This window comes from Pseudorasbora parva, chromosome 22 (assembly GCF_024679245.1).
Source record: "Pseudorasbora parva isolate DD20220531a chromosome 22, ASM2467924v1, whole genome shotgun sequence".
Classification (NCBI taxonomy): Eukaryota; Metazoa; Chordata; class Actinopteri; order Cypriniformes; family Gobionidae; genus Pseudorasbora; species Pseudorasbora parva.
Window position 1 is genome coordinate 32,893,029 of NC_090193.1, and position 18,711 is coordinate 32,911,739.

An 18,711-nucleotide genomic window follows, 5' to 3' on the forward strand; every position below is an offset into this window, starting at 1 on the left:
ATGCACTTGGTTACGTTGGTTATTGTAGTACTGTTACTCACTGTACTGTAAAGTTTTCTCTCTGGTGAATGACACATTTTGTAATCCAATAACATTGTCTCTGGTTGTTGTGTGCGTTCATGTGCTTTGGAGGATGCGTGGCTTTGGACGGCTGTTTGGACGGAGGGTTTGTATGATTTCATTTCGAATGCTAGCAGGCTAAAGCTGGCATTTCCCAGATGACCTATTCCACCTTTAAAATCGATCGGATCACAAGTGGACAACGTTATATACATGTGTTAAAGGGGTCTTAAACTTTTTGAGCTTGTCCACTTTCGACCACTTCCAAAGATGGTTGAAAACGCACTTCACCGGATTGCTTTCGTAGTGTAAACGCTCATGTGGTCGAATGTGTTCAGTCACAAAAGGCCGCCTACTCTCTGCCTACTGACATTATTGGAAGTGTGCTAGCCAGATGGGACTTAAACTTTATATACACTTTTTTCACAAACTGTGATGATGCGTTTTAACCATAGACTGTAAAAAAATATGGACGTAGTGACGTCACCCACAAGATACTGAAGAGCCGTTTTGAAGTGTAAAGTAGAGTCGAGCTGGCTATTGCCATCTTTAGCAGCGCATCATCTCGTGTCACAACCGGATAATAGAAAATGGGCGAGACGTGGGCGGAGCTGAGGTGACGCGATGACTAACAGACAGCAGATAAATGGCTATCCACCTGTCAATCAAAGTGGCCACACCCTTAATTATGCAGAATTTTAAGGCTTTATATAATGTGAAGGAATAAGAAAATTCAACCCCGTCACAGCCTTATAGACCAAAACCACAATTTGCACCAGGCTGTAAACCATGTTTTTTTTCTGCTGTAAAGTTGGGCATTTTAACATGCCAGCAATGCAATGAGATTCTGTTCCCTTCTGGAGCCTGTCCCTATTGGCCAGTCAAGGAATTGCAGTTCAATACTTCCGTATTGGCTTCAACAGAAACTGGGGGAGGTTGCCGTTTGGTTTTAACAGTCCTCAATATCGTAAATCCTGCAGTGTTTTGCCTTTTAATTTTTACACTAATACTTTGTATTATATTTCTATATTATATTACATATTATATTATTTTGTATTATTATCAAATTACAAAAAATGAGTTGCTGCTGCTGTGGAGGTGTTTCTATTCTAATACAGCGTCTATGGGAGTGATGGAAAAAAAAAAGAAATCTCTTTTCACTGCCATTATCAATCTCACTTAGTTTTTCCCCTCTTTTTGAAAGTTGTGAAATCACTATTTGAGCAAATGGAAACACAAAAAATATTTAATGTATACTCTCATTCACTGCTATAAAATGTATCCCAACTGTGACGACTTCCACTTCTGATAAACCCAGAAATGTGAAAAGGGACTGTTGGCTGGAGACCCAAGTTTGGTTTGAAGACAAAAAAATGCACCACGCTCAGTGTTTTCTCCTGGTTTCTAACTGGTTTTTAGTGGCTATCATGGCAGAATTGAAACTTCTGTTTTTTCCCCATCGTCTTCTTTCATGTTCATATGTAAATTACGTGAGCTTATTTTGTCCCATTAAATTGAAAGATCTGAAAAAACATACAATTAGACCCTTCCCTCAAAGAAATCCGGACAGAAGTGGTTGAACGTGGACAAACGACACCAGTGTAAACAGGAATGTGATCTGATCGACTAAAACGCATCTTAAGGTGTAAACAAGGCTTAAGAAATAAAGTAGCTTGGAGGAACTTGTGTTGTTCTCTTGTGATTATTGATGACTTGAATTCTTGATTAGTCATGGAACCGTACGAATGAGTTGTAGTGAGGTGGAGCAATAACATTCAGCATTGCTGGCAGGAGTTCTTGCCTACGCAGCTTATCCAAGCTGTGTTACTGTGAGGCTTGATTGGCAGCTGAATGAAGATCTGCATTGTCACTGTCGCAGCCTCCTAGACTAAGGCGGTTCGTCTGTTCTTCTGTGTGCAGTCTAATCAGATTTCCAAACAGTCTTTTGCATAAGAACATCATCTACAAGGCTCGTTCACACCAATGCTGATACAACTGAGAGACAGAAGTGTGAAATATTTTGCATTAAAGGACAACTCCGGTGAGAAATGAACCTAGGGGTAATTAACAGATGGTTACAGAGTAGATCGTTCTCTATGGGGCACAGAGTAGTGAAATTAAATCGCTAGTTAATACCACTAACAAGGCTAAAAATAGCCTCACACTAACACAGTAGCATAACGAGGGTCCCAACATGCAAACCGAAGCATTGAGAACTTTGTAAGAGTACAAACAGTTTAATAAGAAGACAGTTTATAGACATAGTGCATTACGCGTTCACGGACAGGCGCCATCTTGGAAAACAGTCTCGACTCATCGAGCGACGAGAGCTCTGCTAAGTGATGAACTGTGACTTGGAATCTCATATGGTCCGTTGTTTCCGGAAGAAAACACTGAACACAACAGAGAAAATAAATAAATAAATAAAAAAATGTCCATGTTATTACATTTCACATACTTAATTCCTATCGACCAGCTCACTTAGAACAGCGCTCGTAGATCGATTCATCGAGACTGTTTTTCGAGATGGCGCCTGTCCGTGAACGCGTAAGGCACTATGTTTACAACGTATCTTATTAAACTGTTTGTACTCTTACAAAGTTCTCAATGCTTCGGTTTGCATGTAGGGACCCTCATTATGCTACCGTGTTAGTGTGAGGCTATTTTTAGCCTTGTTAGTGGTATTAACTAGCGATTTAATTTTACCACTCTGTGTCTACCCTGTGCCCCATAGACTAGTGTTATAAGCTAATCTGTTTTTAGAGATAAAACTCTTTTCATTCGATTTTCAAGAAAACGCATCCCAGAGAATGATCTACTCTGTAACCATCTGTTAATTACCCCTAGGTTCGTTTCTCACCGGAGTTGTCCTTTAAATTACCTAAAAAAATATTGAACATCGCTGGTGCCAAAATTCAAATATATGCACAGTATTTTTTTGCAGTAGTGAACATATTACAAAGTGTGTCTGGATAGTTAGAAGGGAATGCTATTAATGCTGTACAATTAATTAAGTATAATGTTTATAAAGAAGACAAAGGTATTATTAAAAAAAACGAATTTTGTTACCATCCTGTGTGTTTTGCAGTTATCTGAATGACATGGATAGGATAGCCAAAGCAGACTACATCCCAACCCAGCAGGATGTGCTGAGGACCAGAGTGAAGACCACTGGCATCGTAGAGACACATTTCACCTTCAAAGACCTACACTTCAAGTGAGAAACCTCTATGCACACGGATGTCTTTATTTCGCTCTGATTCAACAGCTTTTTTTATTTACACTCTCCAGTAGCTGCGCTAACGTGTGTTCACACACATTCACACTTCAAACAACTCATCTGCCATATCGAACAGCCTCCACTATTTCCGTTAGCTAGCAACACTCTTTAACACTCAATGGAATCAAGGAATTAATTCCATGCCATCCATGTGTTCTGGCCTGAGATTTTGGGATTAATTTCTCTTAAAACTGTTGCGGGCATCTGGTTTTAGGAGTTTATGGGATTTATAAAGGCTAGAATGATTCTCTTTGAATGCATCTGCTTTAATCTACAGAAGAAATGTCAGCCCAACCTTTAGAAAGATCAAACACAAGCCAGCTGTCCAAGATAGTCTATTACTTTATTTAATGACTTGTAAATCATATTATGTATCGTGTGTAAAAAAAGAAAAGAAAATGCCACATAAGAGGGAGGATGATTGCGGAATTTCCTAGAAATGCCAATGACGTCTTTCTAGGTCCACACGATTATAGAGACAAGTGTGTGATAGACAGAAATAAATGACTGCATCAGACAGGAAGTCCCAGCTCTTCCATCCACCCTCCCGTCTCATCCATCCTGCTTTCAACCTCTCCATTACCATAGAAACAAAGCCTAGACTCAAATGTCAACAAATGCCAGTGACACATGTGAATGTCCAGACCTAAAGAAGAGGAAAGGACATAATAAACCTCTCTAAGGGCATCAGAATACCGAGTCAGCATCCTCGATATTCTGCTGACAAAATATTGAAAATTTCCCACAAATTTACTGTGGACAAAAGCAAGCTCTGAGAAAATATGGTTTGTGGAAACTAGATGTAACCTAGAATGAGGAATATTGTCATCATTTACTAGCACTCAGGTCATTTTTATTGTCAAATAGGACAAATTGGCATCATAAAAACAGTCCATTAAAAAAGTGTACCTTATTTTGAGTCTTTAAACCAATATATTATACCTTTCCAAAGGTTTTGATAACATGCAATTCTTAATCTGTTGAGTTTAATATGGAGTTGGCCCACCCTTTGCAGTTATAAAAGCTTTGACTCTTCTGGAAAGGCTTTTCACAAGGTTTAGGAGTGTGTTTATGGGACTTTTTTGACCATTTTCCTAGAAACACATTTGTGAGGTCAGACACTGATATTGGACGAGAAGGCCTGGCTCACAATCTCCGCTCTAATTGATCACAAAGGTGTTCTATCAGGTTGTGGTTAGACGAGTCAAGTTCCTCCACGCCAAACTTGCTCATCCATGTCTTATGGACCTTGCTTTGTGCACTGGCGTGGAGTCGTGTTGGAACAGGAATGGGCCATCCCCAAACTGTTCCCACAAAGTTGGAAGCATGAAATTGTCCAAAATGTCTTGATATGCTGAAGCATTAAGAGTTCCTTTCTGTGTAACTAAAGGGCCAAGCCCAACCCCTGAAAAACAACCTCACACCATAACCCCCCTTCTCCAAACTTTACACTTGGCACAATGCAGGCAAGTACCGTTCTCTTGGCAACCGCCAAATCCAGACTCGACAATTGGATTGCCAGAGAGAGAAGCATGATTCGTCACTCTAGAGAACACGTCTCCTCTGCTCTAGAGTCCAGTGGTGGCGTGCTTTACACCACTGCATCCAACGCTTTGCATTGCACTTTATGTAAGTCTTGGATGCTGCTGCTCGGCCATGGAAACCCATTCCATGAAGCTCTCTACGCACTGTTCTTGAGCTAATCTGAAGGCCAAACAAAGTTTGGAGGTCTGTAGCTACTCAGCATGTGCTGACCCCGCTCTGGGATTTTACGTGGCCTACCACTTCGTGACTGAGTTGCTGTTGTTCCCATTTGCTTCCACTTTGTTATAATACCCCTAACAGTTGACCATGGAATATTTAGTAGTGAGGACATTTCACAAATGGACTTATTGCACAGGCGGCAACCTATCACATTATCATGCTTGAATTCACTGAGCTCCTGAGAGTGACCCATTCTTTCACAAATTTTGTAGAAGCGTCTGCAGGCATAGGTGCTTGATTTTATACACGTAGCCATGAAAGTGATTGGAACACCTGAATTTAATTATTTGGAGGGTTGTCCCAATACTTTTGCCAATATAGTGCATTAACTATTGCTATTGGTTAAGACATGGTTGGAGGACCTTTTCCGATTGTTTTATAATAATTTTTTTAAGACATTGATATATTAAACAGGCTGTTTTTTCTGTCTTGCTTTGTTAGTTGTTCAGAGCATTTTTATCATTGATTTCTCATATGTTTGTTTGTTTATACTGCTGACCATTTACATGTCTCCTCTCTCTCTCTCCACAGGATGTTTGATGTCGGCGGTCAGCGTTCAGAAAGAAAGAAGTGGATCCACTGTTTCGAAGGAGTGACGGCCATTATCTTCTGTGTGGCCATGAGTGCGTACGACCTGGTGCTGGCTGAGGATGAAGAAATGGTGAGAATAGCTTTTGCCCCAGATAGACATGTGCCGATTTTCGGTAATGCGATATATCCCGATAATGAATATGCTCGATATTGTTATTGTGGGCACTTCAAAATATCGTAAATAATAAATAATAAAATAATAATTTATTAACAATATATTTTATTTATTTATAATGCACTCAAGAATACTTTGCCCATCAACCGCATAAATGCTCAACGCCGCTGTATTCTGTGTCAAAGGGACACGTGTTGAGATGTAAATGAGAAGCTCAGTGTCAGCAGAGGGCGCTGATGAACTGCAGAATGCAGTGGTTACCCCGGAAAAACCCGCAAACGCCAGTGTAGTTTCTAAAACAGCCATTCGTTTTTTGTAATCTCAATGTTGTTCATCACAGCCTCAAATACTTAATTCTTAAAGACTTAATAGGCTATTTCTTTTCAAACTTAAAGATTTTTATGTTTTAATCTGGACTACAACATGCCCTAATGATTAGAATTTTTTTGATTTGTTATTGTTCAGTAAAACTTTGAGACATACGACTTCATTAGTTAACATGTTATTTAATTATTACCAAACTGACAATGAAAAATACTTTTTTAGTTAATTTCTTACTGTTTAATAACATTAAAATCAAAGTCAAAAGAACTTAATGGATCTAAGATAAAACTAACAATGATCAGTATTTCTTAACTAACATTACCAAAAACATTATACTTTCTGTAACAAATGTAGCTATTGTTCAGTTTTAGTTAATGCATTAAATAATGAGAACTTATTGTCATTTGTTACCTGTTGTTCTTTATAGCCTAATTCTTTTGTGCTTTAATCTGTTTGAAAATTTTACCTTTATAGCTCTGGAAAAAATTAAGAAACCACTTAAACTTGATTTCTGAATGTTAAGTGGTCTCTTAATTTTTACAGAGCTGTATATATCTTTGGTGCATGGTATTATTGTATTTAAACATTCAGTTATTTTTGTTATTACAAAATTAGTTCTTTAAGCTGTTATGCTATGACCACTTTTTTTGCAAATTATTTCAATATTATGATAATATCCTATACCTTGATAAAAGCTTCAGCAATTAATCGCAACATGAAAAATTGATATCGGCACATGCCTAGCCCCAGATCAGTTCATAATTCACTGTCCATGACCCTACTAAGAATCAAAGAGGCTCACTTGTACACTTCTGCACAATTTGTTTTGTTAATAGTAATAAATAAATAGCCTTAATTTAGTTCTACGTGACTACGTTTTACCCTTTTTTTATTTTTTGAATTAAATATGCTGTTTTGGTACCGCACCTTTAAGACTTCTTCATGTATGATACAGCATAAACTACTGTTCAAAAGTTTGGGGTTGGTAAGATTTTTGTTTTAATTTGATCAAAAGTAGTCAAAACAGTAAAATGGTAATACATTATTCTTATTATTCCTGTGATGCAAAGCTGAATGTTCAGCATCATTACTCCAGTCTTCGGTGTCACACGATCCTTCAGTAATCATTCTAATGTGATTTGCATCTCAAGAAACATTTATTATTATCAGTTGGAAACTACTTCAAATTTTTTTATGATTCTTTGATTACTAGAAAGTTCAAAATAACAGTATTCATTTGAAATATATATATATTTTGTAAAATTATAAATGTCTTAACTGTCACTTTTGATCATTTTAATACATAAGTACTGATTTCTTAAAAAAAAAAAAAAAAAAAAAAAACTTGCTGACCCAAGCTTTTGAATGGTAGTGTAGTTTCATATTTCAGGCTGTCATTCATCAATATAGTCCTGAATTCTGAACCGTTTCTTAATTCCACCACAGAATCGAATGCACGAGAGCATGAAACTCTTCGACAGCATCTGCAACAACAAATGGTTCACTGAGACCTCCATCATCCTCTTCCTCAACAAGAAAGATCTGTTTGAGCAGAAGATCATACACAGCCCCTTGACCATCTGCTTCCCTGAGTATGCAGGTACTATAAAACAGCCAACTTCCCAATAAATCATCTAAATCAAGTGAACAAGTGCTCCAGAAGTGCTTTTGAGTGCTTTGGTTCAATAAAATGCAAGCTGTTGCTTTACCTATACATTAAAGAAAACAGGAAATCAATACAGACCTTTTAAGTTTCTTAATAATTGTACCTGGTATTTTTGTGCAATAAAAATAAAATAAATCATATTACATTTTTGATATTAATTTATTATAATTAGGGCTGTCAAATAATTAATCACATACAAAATAATAGTTTGTGTTTATATTTAAATTTGTGTGTGTGTGTGTGTGTGTGTGTGTGTGTGTGTGTGTGTGTGTGTGTGTGTGTGTGTGTGTGTGTGTGTGTGTGTGTGTTTATATATACATAACAATTATACACTGTACACATATATTATGTAAACAACATTTTATTTTTTGGATGCAATTAATCATTTGACAGCACTAAACATAATTAATATTAGAATATTATAACAAAAATAATGCATATAAATAATCAGATACAAAAATGTCTGCTATGTAGTACATAAATCAAATTTGCAGTCTTACATCCATCCATCCATCCATCCATCATCTTCCGCTTATCCGGGGCCGGGTCGCGGGGGCAACAGTCTAAGCAGAGACGCCCAGACTTCCTTCTCTCTGGCCACTTCCTCCAGCTCCTCCGGGGGCACCCCGAGGCGTTCCCAGGCCAGCCTGGAGACATAATCCCTCCAGCGTGTCCTGGGTCTTCCCCGGGGCCTCCTCCCGGTGGGATGTGCCCGGAACACCTCCCTGGGAAGGCGTCCAGGGGGCATCCGAAATAGATGCCCGAGCCACCTCAGCTGGCTCCTCTCGATGTGAAGGAGCAACGGCTCTACTCTGAGCTCCTCCCGAGTGACCGAGCTTCTCACCCTATCTCTAAGGGAGCGCCCAGCCACCCTGCGGAGAAAGCTCATTTCAGCCGCCTGTATCCGGGATCTTGTCCTTTCGGTCATGACCCACAGCTCATGACCATAGGTGAGAGTAGGAACGTAGATTGACCGGTAAATCGAGAGCTTTGCCTTACGGCTCAGCTCCTTCTTCACCACAACAGACCGGTACATCGCCCGCATTACTGCAGATGATGCACCGATCCGTCTGTCAATCTCCCGTTCCATCCTTCCCTCACTCGTGAACAAGACCCCAAGATACTTAAACTCCTCCACTTGAGGCAAGAACTCTCCACCAACCTGAAGTGAGCAAGCTACCCTTTTCCGACTGAGAACCATGGCCTCGGACTTGGAGGTGCTGATTCTCATCCCCGCCGCTTCACACTCGGCTGCAAACCGTCCCAATGCATGTTGAAGGTCCCGGTCTGAGGTTGCCAACACGACAACATCATCTGCAAAGAGCAGCGATGAAATCGCGTGGTCCCCAAACCGGACACTCTCCGGCCCTTGGCTGCGTCTAGAAATTCTGTCCATAAAAATTATGAACAGAACCGGTGACAAAGGGCAGCCCTGCCGGAGACCAACATGCACCGGGAACAAATTTGACCTACTGCCGGCAATGCGAACCAAGCTCCTGCTCTGGTTGTAAAGGGACCGTACTGCCCTAAGCAAGGGGCCCCGGACCCCATACTCCCAGAGCACCCCCCACAGGGTGCCACGGGGAACACAATCGAATGCCTTCTCCAAATCCACAAAGCACATGTGGACCGGTTGGGCAAACTCCCATGAACCCTCCAGCACCCTGTGAAGGATATAGAGCTGGTCCAGCGTTCCACGACCGGGACGAAAACCACACTGCTCCTCCTGAATCCGAGGTTCCACTATCGGCCGAATTCTCCTCTCCAGTACCCTGGCATAGACTTTCCCAGGGAGGCTGAGGAGTGTGATCCCCCTGTAGTTGGAACACACTCTCCGGTCCCCCTTCTTGAAAAGAGGGACCACCACCCCGGTCTGCCAGTCCATAGGCACTGTCCCCAACCGCCACGCGATGCTGCAGAGGCGCGTCAGCCAAGACAGCCCCACAACATCCAGAGACTTAAGGTACTCAGGGCGAATCTCATCCACCCCCGGCGCCTTGCCACCGAGGAGCTTATTAACTACCTCGATGACTTCAGCCCGGGTGATGGACGAGTCCCCCTCCAAGCCCTCAGCCTCTGCTTCCTCAAAGGAAGACGTGTCGGTGGGATTGAGGAGATCCTCGAAGTATTCCTTCCACCGTTCAACAATATCCCCAGTTGAGGTCAGCAGCTGCCCATCTCCACTGTAGACAGTGTTGGTAGGGCACTGCTTCCCCCTCCTGAGGCGTCGAACGGTTTGCCAGAATCTCTTCGAGGCCAACCGATAGTCTTTCTCCATGGCCTCACCGAACTCCTCCCAGGCCCGAGTTTTTGCCTCCACAACCGCCCGGGCTGCCGTCCGCTTGGCCTGCCGGTACCTGTCCGCTGCCTCAGGAGCCCCACAAGCCAGCCAGGCCTGATAGGACTCCTTCTTCAGCTTGACGGCATTCCTTACTTCCGGTGTCCACCACCGGGTTCGGGGATTACCGCCTCGACAGGCACCGGAGACCTTACGGCCACAGCTCCGAGCGGCCGCGTCGACAATGGAGGTGGAGAACATGGTCCACTCGGACTCAATATCTCCAGACTCCCTCGGGATCTGGTCGAAGCTCTGCCGGAGGTGGGAGTTGAAGATCTCTCTGACAGGGGGTTCAGCCAAACGTTCCCAACAGACCCTCACAGTACGTTTGGGTCTGCCGAGTCTGTCCAGCTTCCTCCCCCGCCATCGGATCCAACTCACCACCAGGTAGTGATCGGTTGACAGTTCCGCCCCTCTCTTCACCCGAGTGTCCAAGACATACGGCCGGAGGTCAGATGAGACGACCACAAAGTCGATCATCGACCTTCGGCCTAGGGTGTCCTGGTGCCAAGTGCACTGATGGACACCCTTATGCTTGAACATGGTGTTCGTTATGGACAAGCCATGGTTAGCACAGAAGTCCAATAACAGAACACCGCTCGGGTTCAGATCAGGGGGGCCGTTCCTCCCAATCACGCCCCTCCAGGTGTCTCTGTCACTGCCCACATGGGCGTTGAAGTCCCCCAGTAGGACGATGGAGTCTCCAGTCGGAGCACTTTCTAGCACCCCTCCCAGAGACCCCAAGAGGGCCGGGTACTCTGCACTGCCATTCGGCCCGTAGGCACAAATGACAGTGAGAAACCTATCCCCGACTCGAAGGCGCAGGGAAGCAACCCTCTCGCTCACCGGGGTGAACTCCAACACATGGCGACTGAGCTGGGGTGCTATAAGCAAACCCACTCCAGCCCGCCGCCTCTCACCATGGGCAACTCCAGAGTGGTAGAGAGTCCAGCCTCTCTCGAGAAGTGTGGTTCCAGAGCCTAAGCTGTGCGTGGAGGTGAGCCCGACTACTTCTAGTCGGTATCTCTCGACCTCCCGCACAAGCTCAGGCTCCTTCCCCGCCAACGAGGTGACATTCCACGTCCCTAGAGCCAGTTTCCGTGTCCAGAGATCGGGTCGTCGGGGGCCTCGCCTTCGACTGTCGCCCGATCCACTATGCACCGGCCCCTTATGATCCCTCCTGCAGGTGGTGAGCCCACAGGAGGGCGGCCCCACGTCGCTCTTTCGGGCTGAGCCCGGCCGGGCCCCATGGGGGAAGGCCCGGCCACCAGGCGCTCGCATACGAGCCCCAACCCCGGGCCTGGCTCCAGGGTGGGGCCCCGGCTGCGCCATGCCGGGCGACGTCTCGGCCCTTGTTTTTAATTTTTTCATAATGGGCTTGTGAAGTCTTACAGTCCAACTTAATAGTCTTACAGTCCAACTTAATATATCAGCATTTAAAAGTTAATCAAAGTCAGAAATTAGTGTTTTTATTATGTTTATCAGGACATGTTGTTTTTTAACTCTCTTTAAGGTTGTACAGCCTGGAAAAATTATATTAACTAATACTATCATTGCCTTTTTTTTTTTACACTCCAATCAAATGTGTCCTACATTATTTCAGGCTGAATATTAATTTCCACCTTGAAATACATCACATTACAGAAGTTAAATGTGTTGTTAATGCCATATTCATATTGTCTTTGAAGTATGCACATATTCGATGTGAAAAACTAGTTTAAACCAGGCCTTTTCAGTCGTTTGTGAGGCTGTTCACTTCAAGTGCTCATTAAGGGGTTTATTCAAATGAGGTCCACTTTGGTTGTCCAGCAAAGTTGATATGCAAAATGCCAGCAGTTTATTATATGCAATGCAGAGTTGTGCATGGGACATTGATCTAACACAGAGCAAGCAGCTTTACTGAGATTGTGTCATTTTAACACTTTCCCCGCCATTGATCGAAATTTCCGTCATATATGAGACAACGCTATCTTGTCATTGACGGAAATGTATGCTTTCCATGTTTTCACTATTATACGCTGGGGGGCGCTGTTACGCATCTTCAGAAAGGGATTTGAATCTCATGATCAAATCACTGGTGAAAAAGAAGCAGACACAAGCGATAGCATATGTAAGAAACATAAACAACATAAAACAGCATATGAATCAAAACATCCTAATGTTACTGAATGAAATCGACCCAGGATGAGCTATAGGACTGTGTAACCTTAATCTTCTCCATCTGTGTTTTGATCATCGTTCTGAATCTGATCTGGATGTAGTCTAAAAACTTGATTTTTCTCTGCTTTTTGCTCAAAATGGTGCTTTTTTTTTAATGAAACTTACCCACATTCAAGTGTTGATAAAAGAGAATGCATTAAGCTTTTTTTTTTAAGTTCTTTCTATTGATTGCATGTTCAGATACAACAAAATATTCTGGGGGCCATGAATGCTGGCGGCGGCTGGCAACTGTTTTTAAAAACGCTGGCGAGAAAAGAGTTCATGATCAAAGTGGGGATCATTGTGAATGGTTCTTAGATTTCACGTTGTTTTCCTATTTTTCCTGCTTCCTATTTGTTACCTTTTTTCCCCCCATTTCTCTATCTTTCCCTACTGTTTTCTCATTGTGCTTCCTATTTCCCCTCTCAACAAGGTGCCAACAACTACGACGAGGCCGCCGAGTACATCCGCACCAAGTTTGAGGACCTGAACAAGAAGAAGGAAACCAAGGAGATTTACCCTCACTTCACCTGTGCCACAGACACCAAGAACGTGCAGTTCGTTTTCGACGCGGTCACCGACGTCATCATCAAAAACAACCTGAAGGATTGTGGGCTATTCTAGAGCACAGAAACAGGAAGACGAGTCGAGGTAAGAAGAAATGCACAAAAACCAGAGTGTCCTGTCAAGATGGTCTATTTCGTTTGCCATTCTGACGTATTTCTCCCCCTTTTTCAGATTACTTGAACCGTTTTGATGACCAGAGGAAGCATGGGTGGAATCTGTCCCGGGCATCTGCACTGGCCAACCACGACCCCTGTTTCCACACGACGACTGATAGCTCAGAGGGAGGCCGACACAATTTCAATGATTGCCAACAACCTTTGCCTCTGTCCTCCCTCCCTCATCCCCTCGGACACCGTCCCATCATTGTGTTGACATTTAATATCTGTATTAATAACTCCTTGACCTGTGACCACAAATCGGAAACTGTTGTATTGTCCATTTTTCGTTGTTTATTTTTTCTTTTTGTTCATTTTTTTTCTCTCCAAGTAATAGCAGAGGCAATTAAAATGTTTTTATATACTTTTTCATTTTACTCTAGGGAATATGATGTGCAAATTTTATTAAACTTTTAATTGCATAATGCTTATTTTTTAAACAACGAGCAGGCATTGGATATACAATATGATTGAAAAAGGAAAGCGCTTTTATGATGTTTACATGACGTCCTTGTTGATAGCAAAATGAAAAGGTTTCCTGCATGATAGAAGATAGCAAATATATCAATACAAGTAATCAGTTCACATCAGCGTAACATTCCTTTTTAAAATTAAATTGAAAAAAGTACAAAAACAACAAAAAACTTTAAAAAAATAAAAAAAAAGCACAAAAAAAGCTTCACAAATGGGGAAAGAACTGCTAAAATGTAAATGATATTTAAAGTATATACGTAACAGTATCTAACAATCTTTTTTTCTTCTTTTCTATCTTCTCATTCCTCTTTCTAGCATTCTGTTTGTGCCTTGACTTCCGTTTACAATGGACTTTATTTTCTCCCCCAGTCGTCCTACTGTACCGTAAACATTTCTGCTCCGGAGATTTCACATGTAAGAATAAATAGTGATTAATTATGGAAATCTAATTGAGAAAAAGGGTAGTGTTTTTTTGTTTTGTTTTGTTTCATTTTTTGGCAAAGATTAAAGTTCTTTTCTTTTGAAAGTCCTATATACTGATTTAATTTAAATAAAGGTTCATTCACTAGATGAAGCTGTGCCAGCTGTGGTTTTTATTTCAAGTGTACATTCGGTGGAGGTTAAGTTCACATCAGTGGCTGAATAATTCATTTAATATCCAATCGCAGTAATTAAATACACATTTAAGGACTTGCCATAGGGCATCAACTAGACCATTTTCTAATTTTAGGATATTGTGCTTTAGATGAAATTGGCTATCCATTACCTGGAGATGTCTGTAAGAACATTAACTACCTTAATTATTTAAGAACATTATGATTCATTTCTTTTCTGAGATCAGATAACTGGAAGATGAGGCTTCAACCAATGTCATTCACCAGTTGCTGAATTAAACAAGCAATTCAGTCCTGTTACTGTCGCGACTCGCGAGACCTCACACAATCTGCTTAAAGGGATAGTTCACCCAAACCTGTATCAGTTTCTTCTGCTGAACACAAAATATTTTTTTTTTAAAAAGAATTTGGGTAACCAAACATTTGATAGAAATCATTAAATAGAAACCACGAATTCCATAGTGTGAAAAAACAAAACAAAATAACACTGGAAGTCAATGGGTCAACACTAAAACACTATGGAAGACAAAGAATGTCAGTAACCATCAACTGGTTACTGACATTCTTCAAAATATCTTATTTTGTGTTCAGCAGATTTCATTTTCATTTTTGGGTGAACTATCCCTAAAATGAATCGCCATTTTCGGAACATATGCTTCTCAATTATAATTACTCTCACACAATCTAACCTGGGTCTTGAGCTTTTCCATCAAACCTCTACAACGAAAGGAAAATATGGTTTAATATTTTAATTAAATTAGTGTTTGAAGAGTGAAATAAAAGGCCGTGACAGGTCGCAACTCACCATTACGTCCCGTTGTGCTGCCTTTGACAGAGTGACACTGCTATCTAGTGGCTGCTTTGTGAAATGGCACCATATACTAGGCTATATTAACCTAATATCTTTTTTTTTCTTGTTTTTTTTATTTTATTTTTACAATTACTCTACATAATCCCACTTCTCAGAAATGGATTTAGCCGTTTGACCCACCGTGTCGTTCTGATCTAATGCTGCTGGATTCTTCGTTCCTTGTGTTCGCTTGAGTAGGCTAGGCTAACGTTACTGGGTAAGTTACACCAAAGAATGAAAGACTCGTTAAAACGTATAACTTAACTAACTAGCGTGTTGCGTATACTAAAACCCAAATAATTTCCAAAATGATGCGGTTTGTATGCGTTCAAATGCGCTGTGTGTGTGTGTGTATAATTTGAATTTGTAAACATTGCTTTTTCAGCTGTTCGCGCATGCGCGCTGTATTTTGCTTGTCAAACGCGCAGCTTTTATGTTTAAAAGTTTTCTCCATCCCCATGTAAACATGGACCTTTTATGTGCGTGTGTAAACTGGTGGCTGATGTAGTAATACTATTAGTCATGGTAAGTATAGTATTTTAACATAAACTATAATTACAATGTATTTTTGAACAGAATATGATGTTTTTATAATGTGTGTTTATGTTTATAGATATAGTAGGCTATGGTGTGCTTTGTAAGGGACAGCTTTTCGCCCCATTCATTTTCTGTGTAAACCATGCGCTATAAAGACATGTCTGACAGTCGCGCTCATGTGTCACATCTTCTGCAACGTCTCGCCCAAAACAATTAATAATTTTGTATCGCGAACAGCGATGTGACCAGGCACATCGTGAGCAGCAGCCGAGCAACTGTGATGGTAAGCAGAGCCACAAACCAGGGCTGTGGATCCCAGAACTCAGTCTCAACCAACACCAATATTGTCACCACCTGTGGCTCTGTTATCTGGAGAGAACACACAAACAGATATGTATGTAGAAATGGTGAATATCTATTATTACTGTTCACTAGACTGATAGGAAATGCTCACAGTGGTGGTTGTAGTAGGATGGATGTACAACGGTGATGAAAGTGTCACTTCAGTGCTGTATTTCCCATCAGACACCGAATGGTGATGACCTCAAACATGTGTCATCATAGACACCTTCTGACATGCAGGGGAAGAGGTTATTAGATGTCCGACTCAGACCATTCATTTTGAAACGGCACCTTTGACAACATAAACAGGGGCTGTTGTTAGTGTATGATGAAAGTATAATCGTGAAAAGTAATGATGTGGCTATTATGGGCAGTGTTGGGTAAGTTACTCTAAAAAAGTAATTAATTACTAGTTACTAATTACATCTTCAATAGTGTAATTAGATTACTGTACAAATTACTCTCTCCAAAAAGTATTTAATTACTTATTACTATTACTTTTTAATTGCTTTCTAAATCCTATATCAACCTCGAGTTAAGCAATTCAAGGTTAGACAAGAAACAGCTCTTTTAATTCATTTAAATACATAATATAAAACTACATAAATTATTCTTATTAACTGCCCAAAGTATTACAAATGTGAGAAGGATAGATAAAAACATTTATTTTAAAGTTAGATTTTAAATGTTGATGGTAATTCCACTATTGTATTATGTATAATTATATTTAGTATTTAGTTCAATTACATCAGAAGTAACTGTGATTTAAAAAAAAGAGTAATCGCTTACTTTACTTTTTCAAAGGAAAAGTAATTAAACTACAGTAACTAATGACTCCCAACACTGGTTGGGAGTAACGCATTACAACTTGAGAGTTAATCATCAGATTACTTTTTTTTGAGTAACTAGTAAAGTAATGCATTGCTGACCTTCGATGATCCACTTCACCCATACTAATAGGCTAAAATGACTTTAGATAAACATTACATTTGTGTTTTATTTATTATTAAAAACGTTCTTCGGCAGCACAGCTGAAGCGTTTGTTTGAGCTGTACCCTCTACTGTACAGGTGTGAATTTGCATTTCTTTCTTCCTGAGGATTATTCATTTAACTTTTGGCGGAAAAGGGCTTATACATTTCCCAAAAATAGAACTTTTTTTTGTTAAAAAACAAACAAACAAGCCCATCCCAGGTGTTAAAAAGTAACGCAAAAGTAATGTAAAAACATTACTTTCCATAAAAAGTAACTAAGTAACGCAATTAGTTACTTTTTTAGAGAGTAACAATATTGTAATGCATTACTTTTAAAAGTCCCTTTTCCCAACACTGATTAGGGGTCTCTATCGGGGTCTGTGCAGCTGAGGGTGACAACGGGATCTCCAGCCGCCAGGGTGAAGATGATGCATTTATATCACAGACTGGAGAGTTATCGCTGAGAACTTAAGCCAGCTGAGAACCACTTGTTAAATTTCAATTCATTTTATTTAAACGCTAATATTAATTAAGTAGCAGTTCATGCTGACCTGAACTTGTATGCTTTTTTACCTCAAAGTCCAATTCTGTACCCAAATACAGCTGTCCTATAGATTGAGAAAGCAGGCGGGATGCAGCTGGACAATATGGTTATTGTGGTGGGTAATTTAAATATTAGCCTAGTTTAAAATGCCCCTTTTTTAGTATAATGGGACATTTTTGAGCATTTATGTTTGGATGATCCATATGATCTCACCTCCAACTGGATCAATGGTGAAACCGGAGGCTCCTCCAGAGATGGCCAGTCAGAGGGAATTAAAGGGCCAGGCTAGACCGACTGCATTCAAGACTCCCACAACGGGCTTCTTCCAGCACTAACAGACCCACAATCTGAGGGTCAAAATTATTTACTAGAGTGATGCTGATCAGGATCTGGATTCAGATGGAGAGAAAAGGGGACTGGAATCCCATTTGACAGCAGTTCATACAGATTTCAAAAGCATTTTTAGTTCAAATAACGTCATATGGCCATCTAACTTAAAGAACGAAATGTTTATTATTTAGTTTGCTTGTCAGGGAATTTATTCTCAGAGCTAAATTCAAATTCACTTGCATGTGTTTGGTGGAATTTGTATATCTTAAATACATAGTGATTTAGTTCATTTCAATTAAAAATTAAATTTGTTTATCAAATCTGATGTTATTAAATGCTATTTTTATCACATTGTCTGGTACATGTTGTGTATTGACTCCCTGAGAGAACAAAATGGGATTCTAATGATAATTTAAAAAAATAAAAATGCTCTGAAAATTATTATTTTTGAGATTTGTGACTTGTTCATATCGGCAGTTATTAAATGCAGCTCCATCAGTGTCATAATCCAGTCTGCTGTTGATCTAGAAAGAGAAATGTGAAGAATTTTAATGTACAACATATGGATGTCCTTCATTACGCTTGTAAGCCGTTTCCACCAAAATTACCCGGAACTATTTGTACCAGGAACTTTTTTACAGGAACTTTTCTCCCCCCCAGACCTGCAGCTGTCTGCGTTTCGACCGGTTTCGACCACGATAAAGTTCCGAGAAGATTAGGCAAATTAGTCCGGTGATGTAGGACTGCGCGCGACTGTTCCTCCAAATCAGTGAAGGACAGTAATCATTTGTGTGTGTACCGATTGAAAGATTTAGTGATCTGTTTACATGAGACGTTATCTAAACCGATCTGGTGTTTACATGTGATGACTTTCAATCGCAATCATTTTGTCACATGCAGTTTGTCTGCCGCACCAAAAATGTCAACGCTGTTTTCTCCAGCAGCTGGAATGTGTTTACTGTAGCCATAGCAACTCTTAACGGCCACC

General features: G+C 40.7%; 1 protein-coding gene across 1 annotated transcript in view; it reads left to right on the plus strand.

Annotated features, from left to right (window-relative positions):
• gnai2a (guanine nucleotide binding protein (G protein), alpha inhibiting activity polypeptide 2a) overlaps positions 1-14,103 on the plus strand; it is a 78,694-nt gene extending 64,591 nt beyond the window's left edge. Inside the window, exons 5-9 of the mRNA XM_067432295.1 lie at positions 3,149-3,277; positions 5,636-5,765; positions 7,581-7,734; positions 12,771-12,988; positions 13,076-14,103. Coding sequence (XP_067288396.1) covers positions 3,149-3,277; positions 5,636-5,765; positions 7,581-7,734; positions 12,771-12,961 — 604 coding nt within the window. The 3' untranslated portion in view covers positions 12,962-12,988; positions 13,076-14,103. The remainder of the gene's footprint in view (positions 1-3,148; positions 3,278-5,635; positions 5,766-7,580; positions 7,735-12,770; positions 12,989-13,075) is intronic.
• The last annotated feature ends 4,608 nt before the right edge of the window (positions 14,104-18,711 follow it).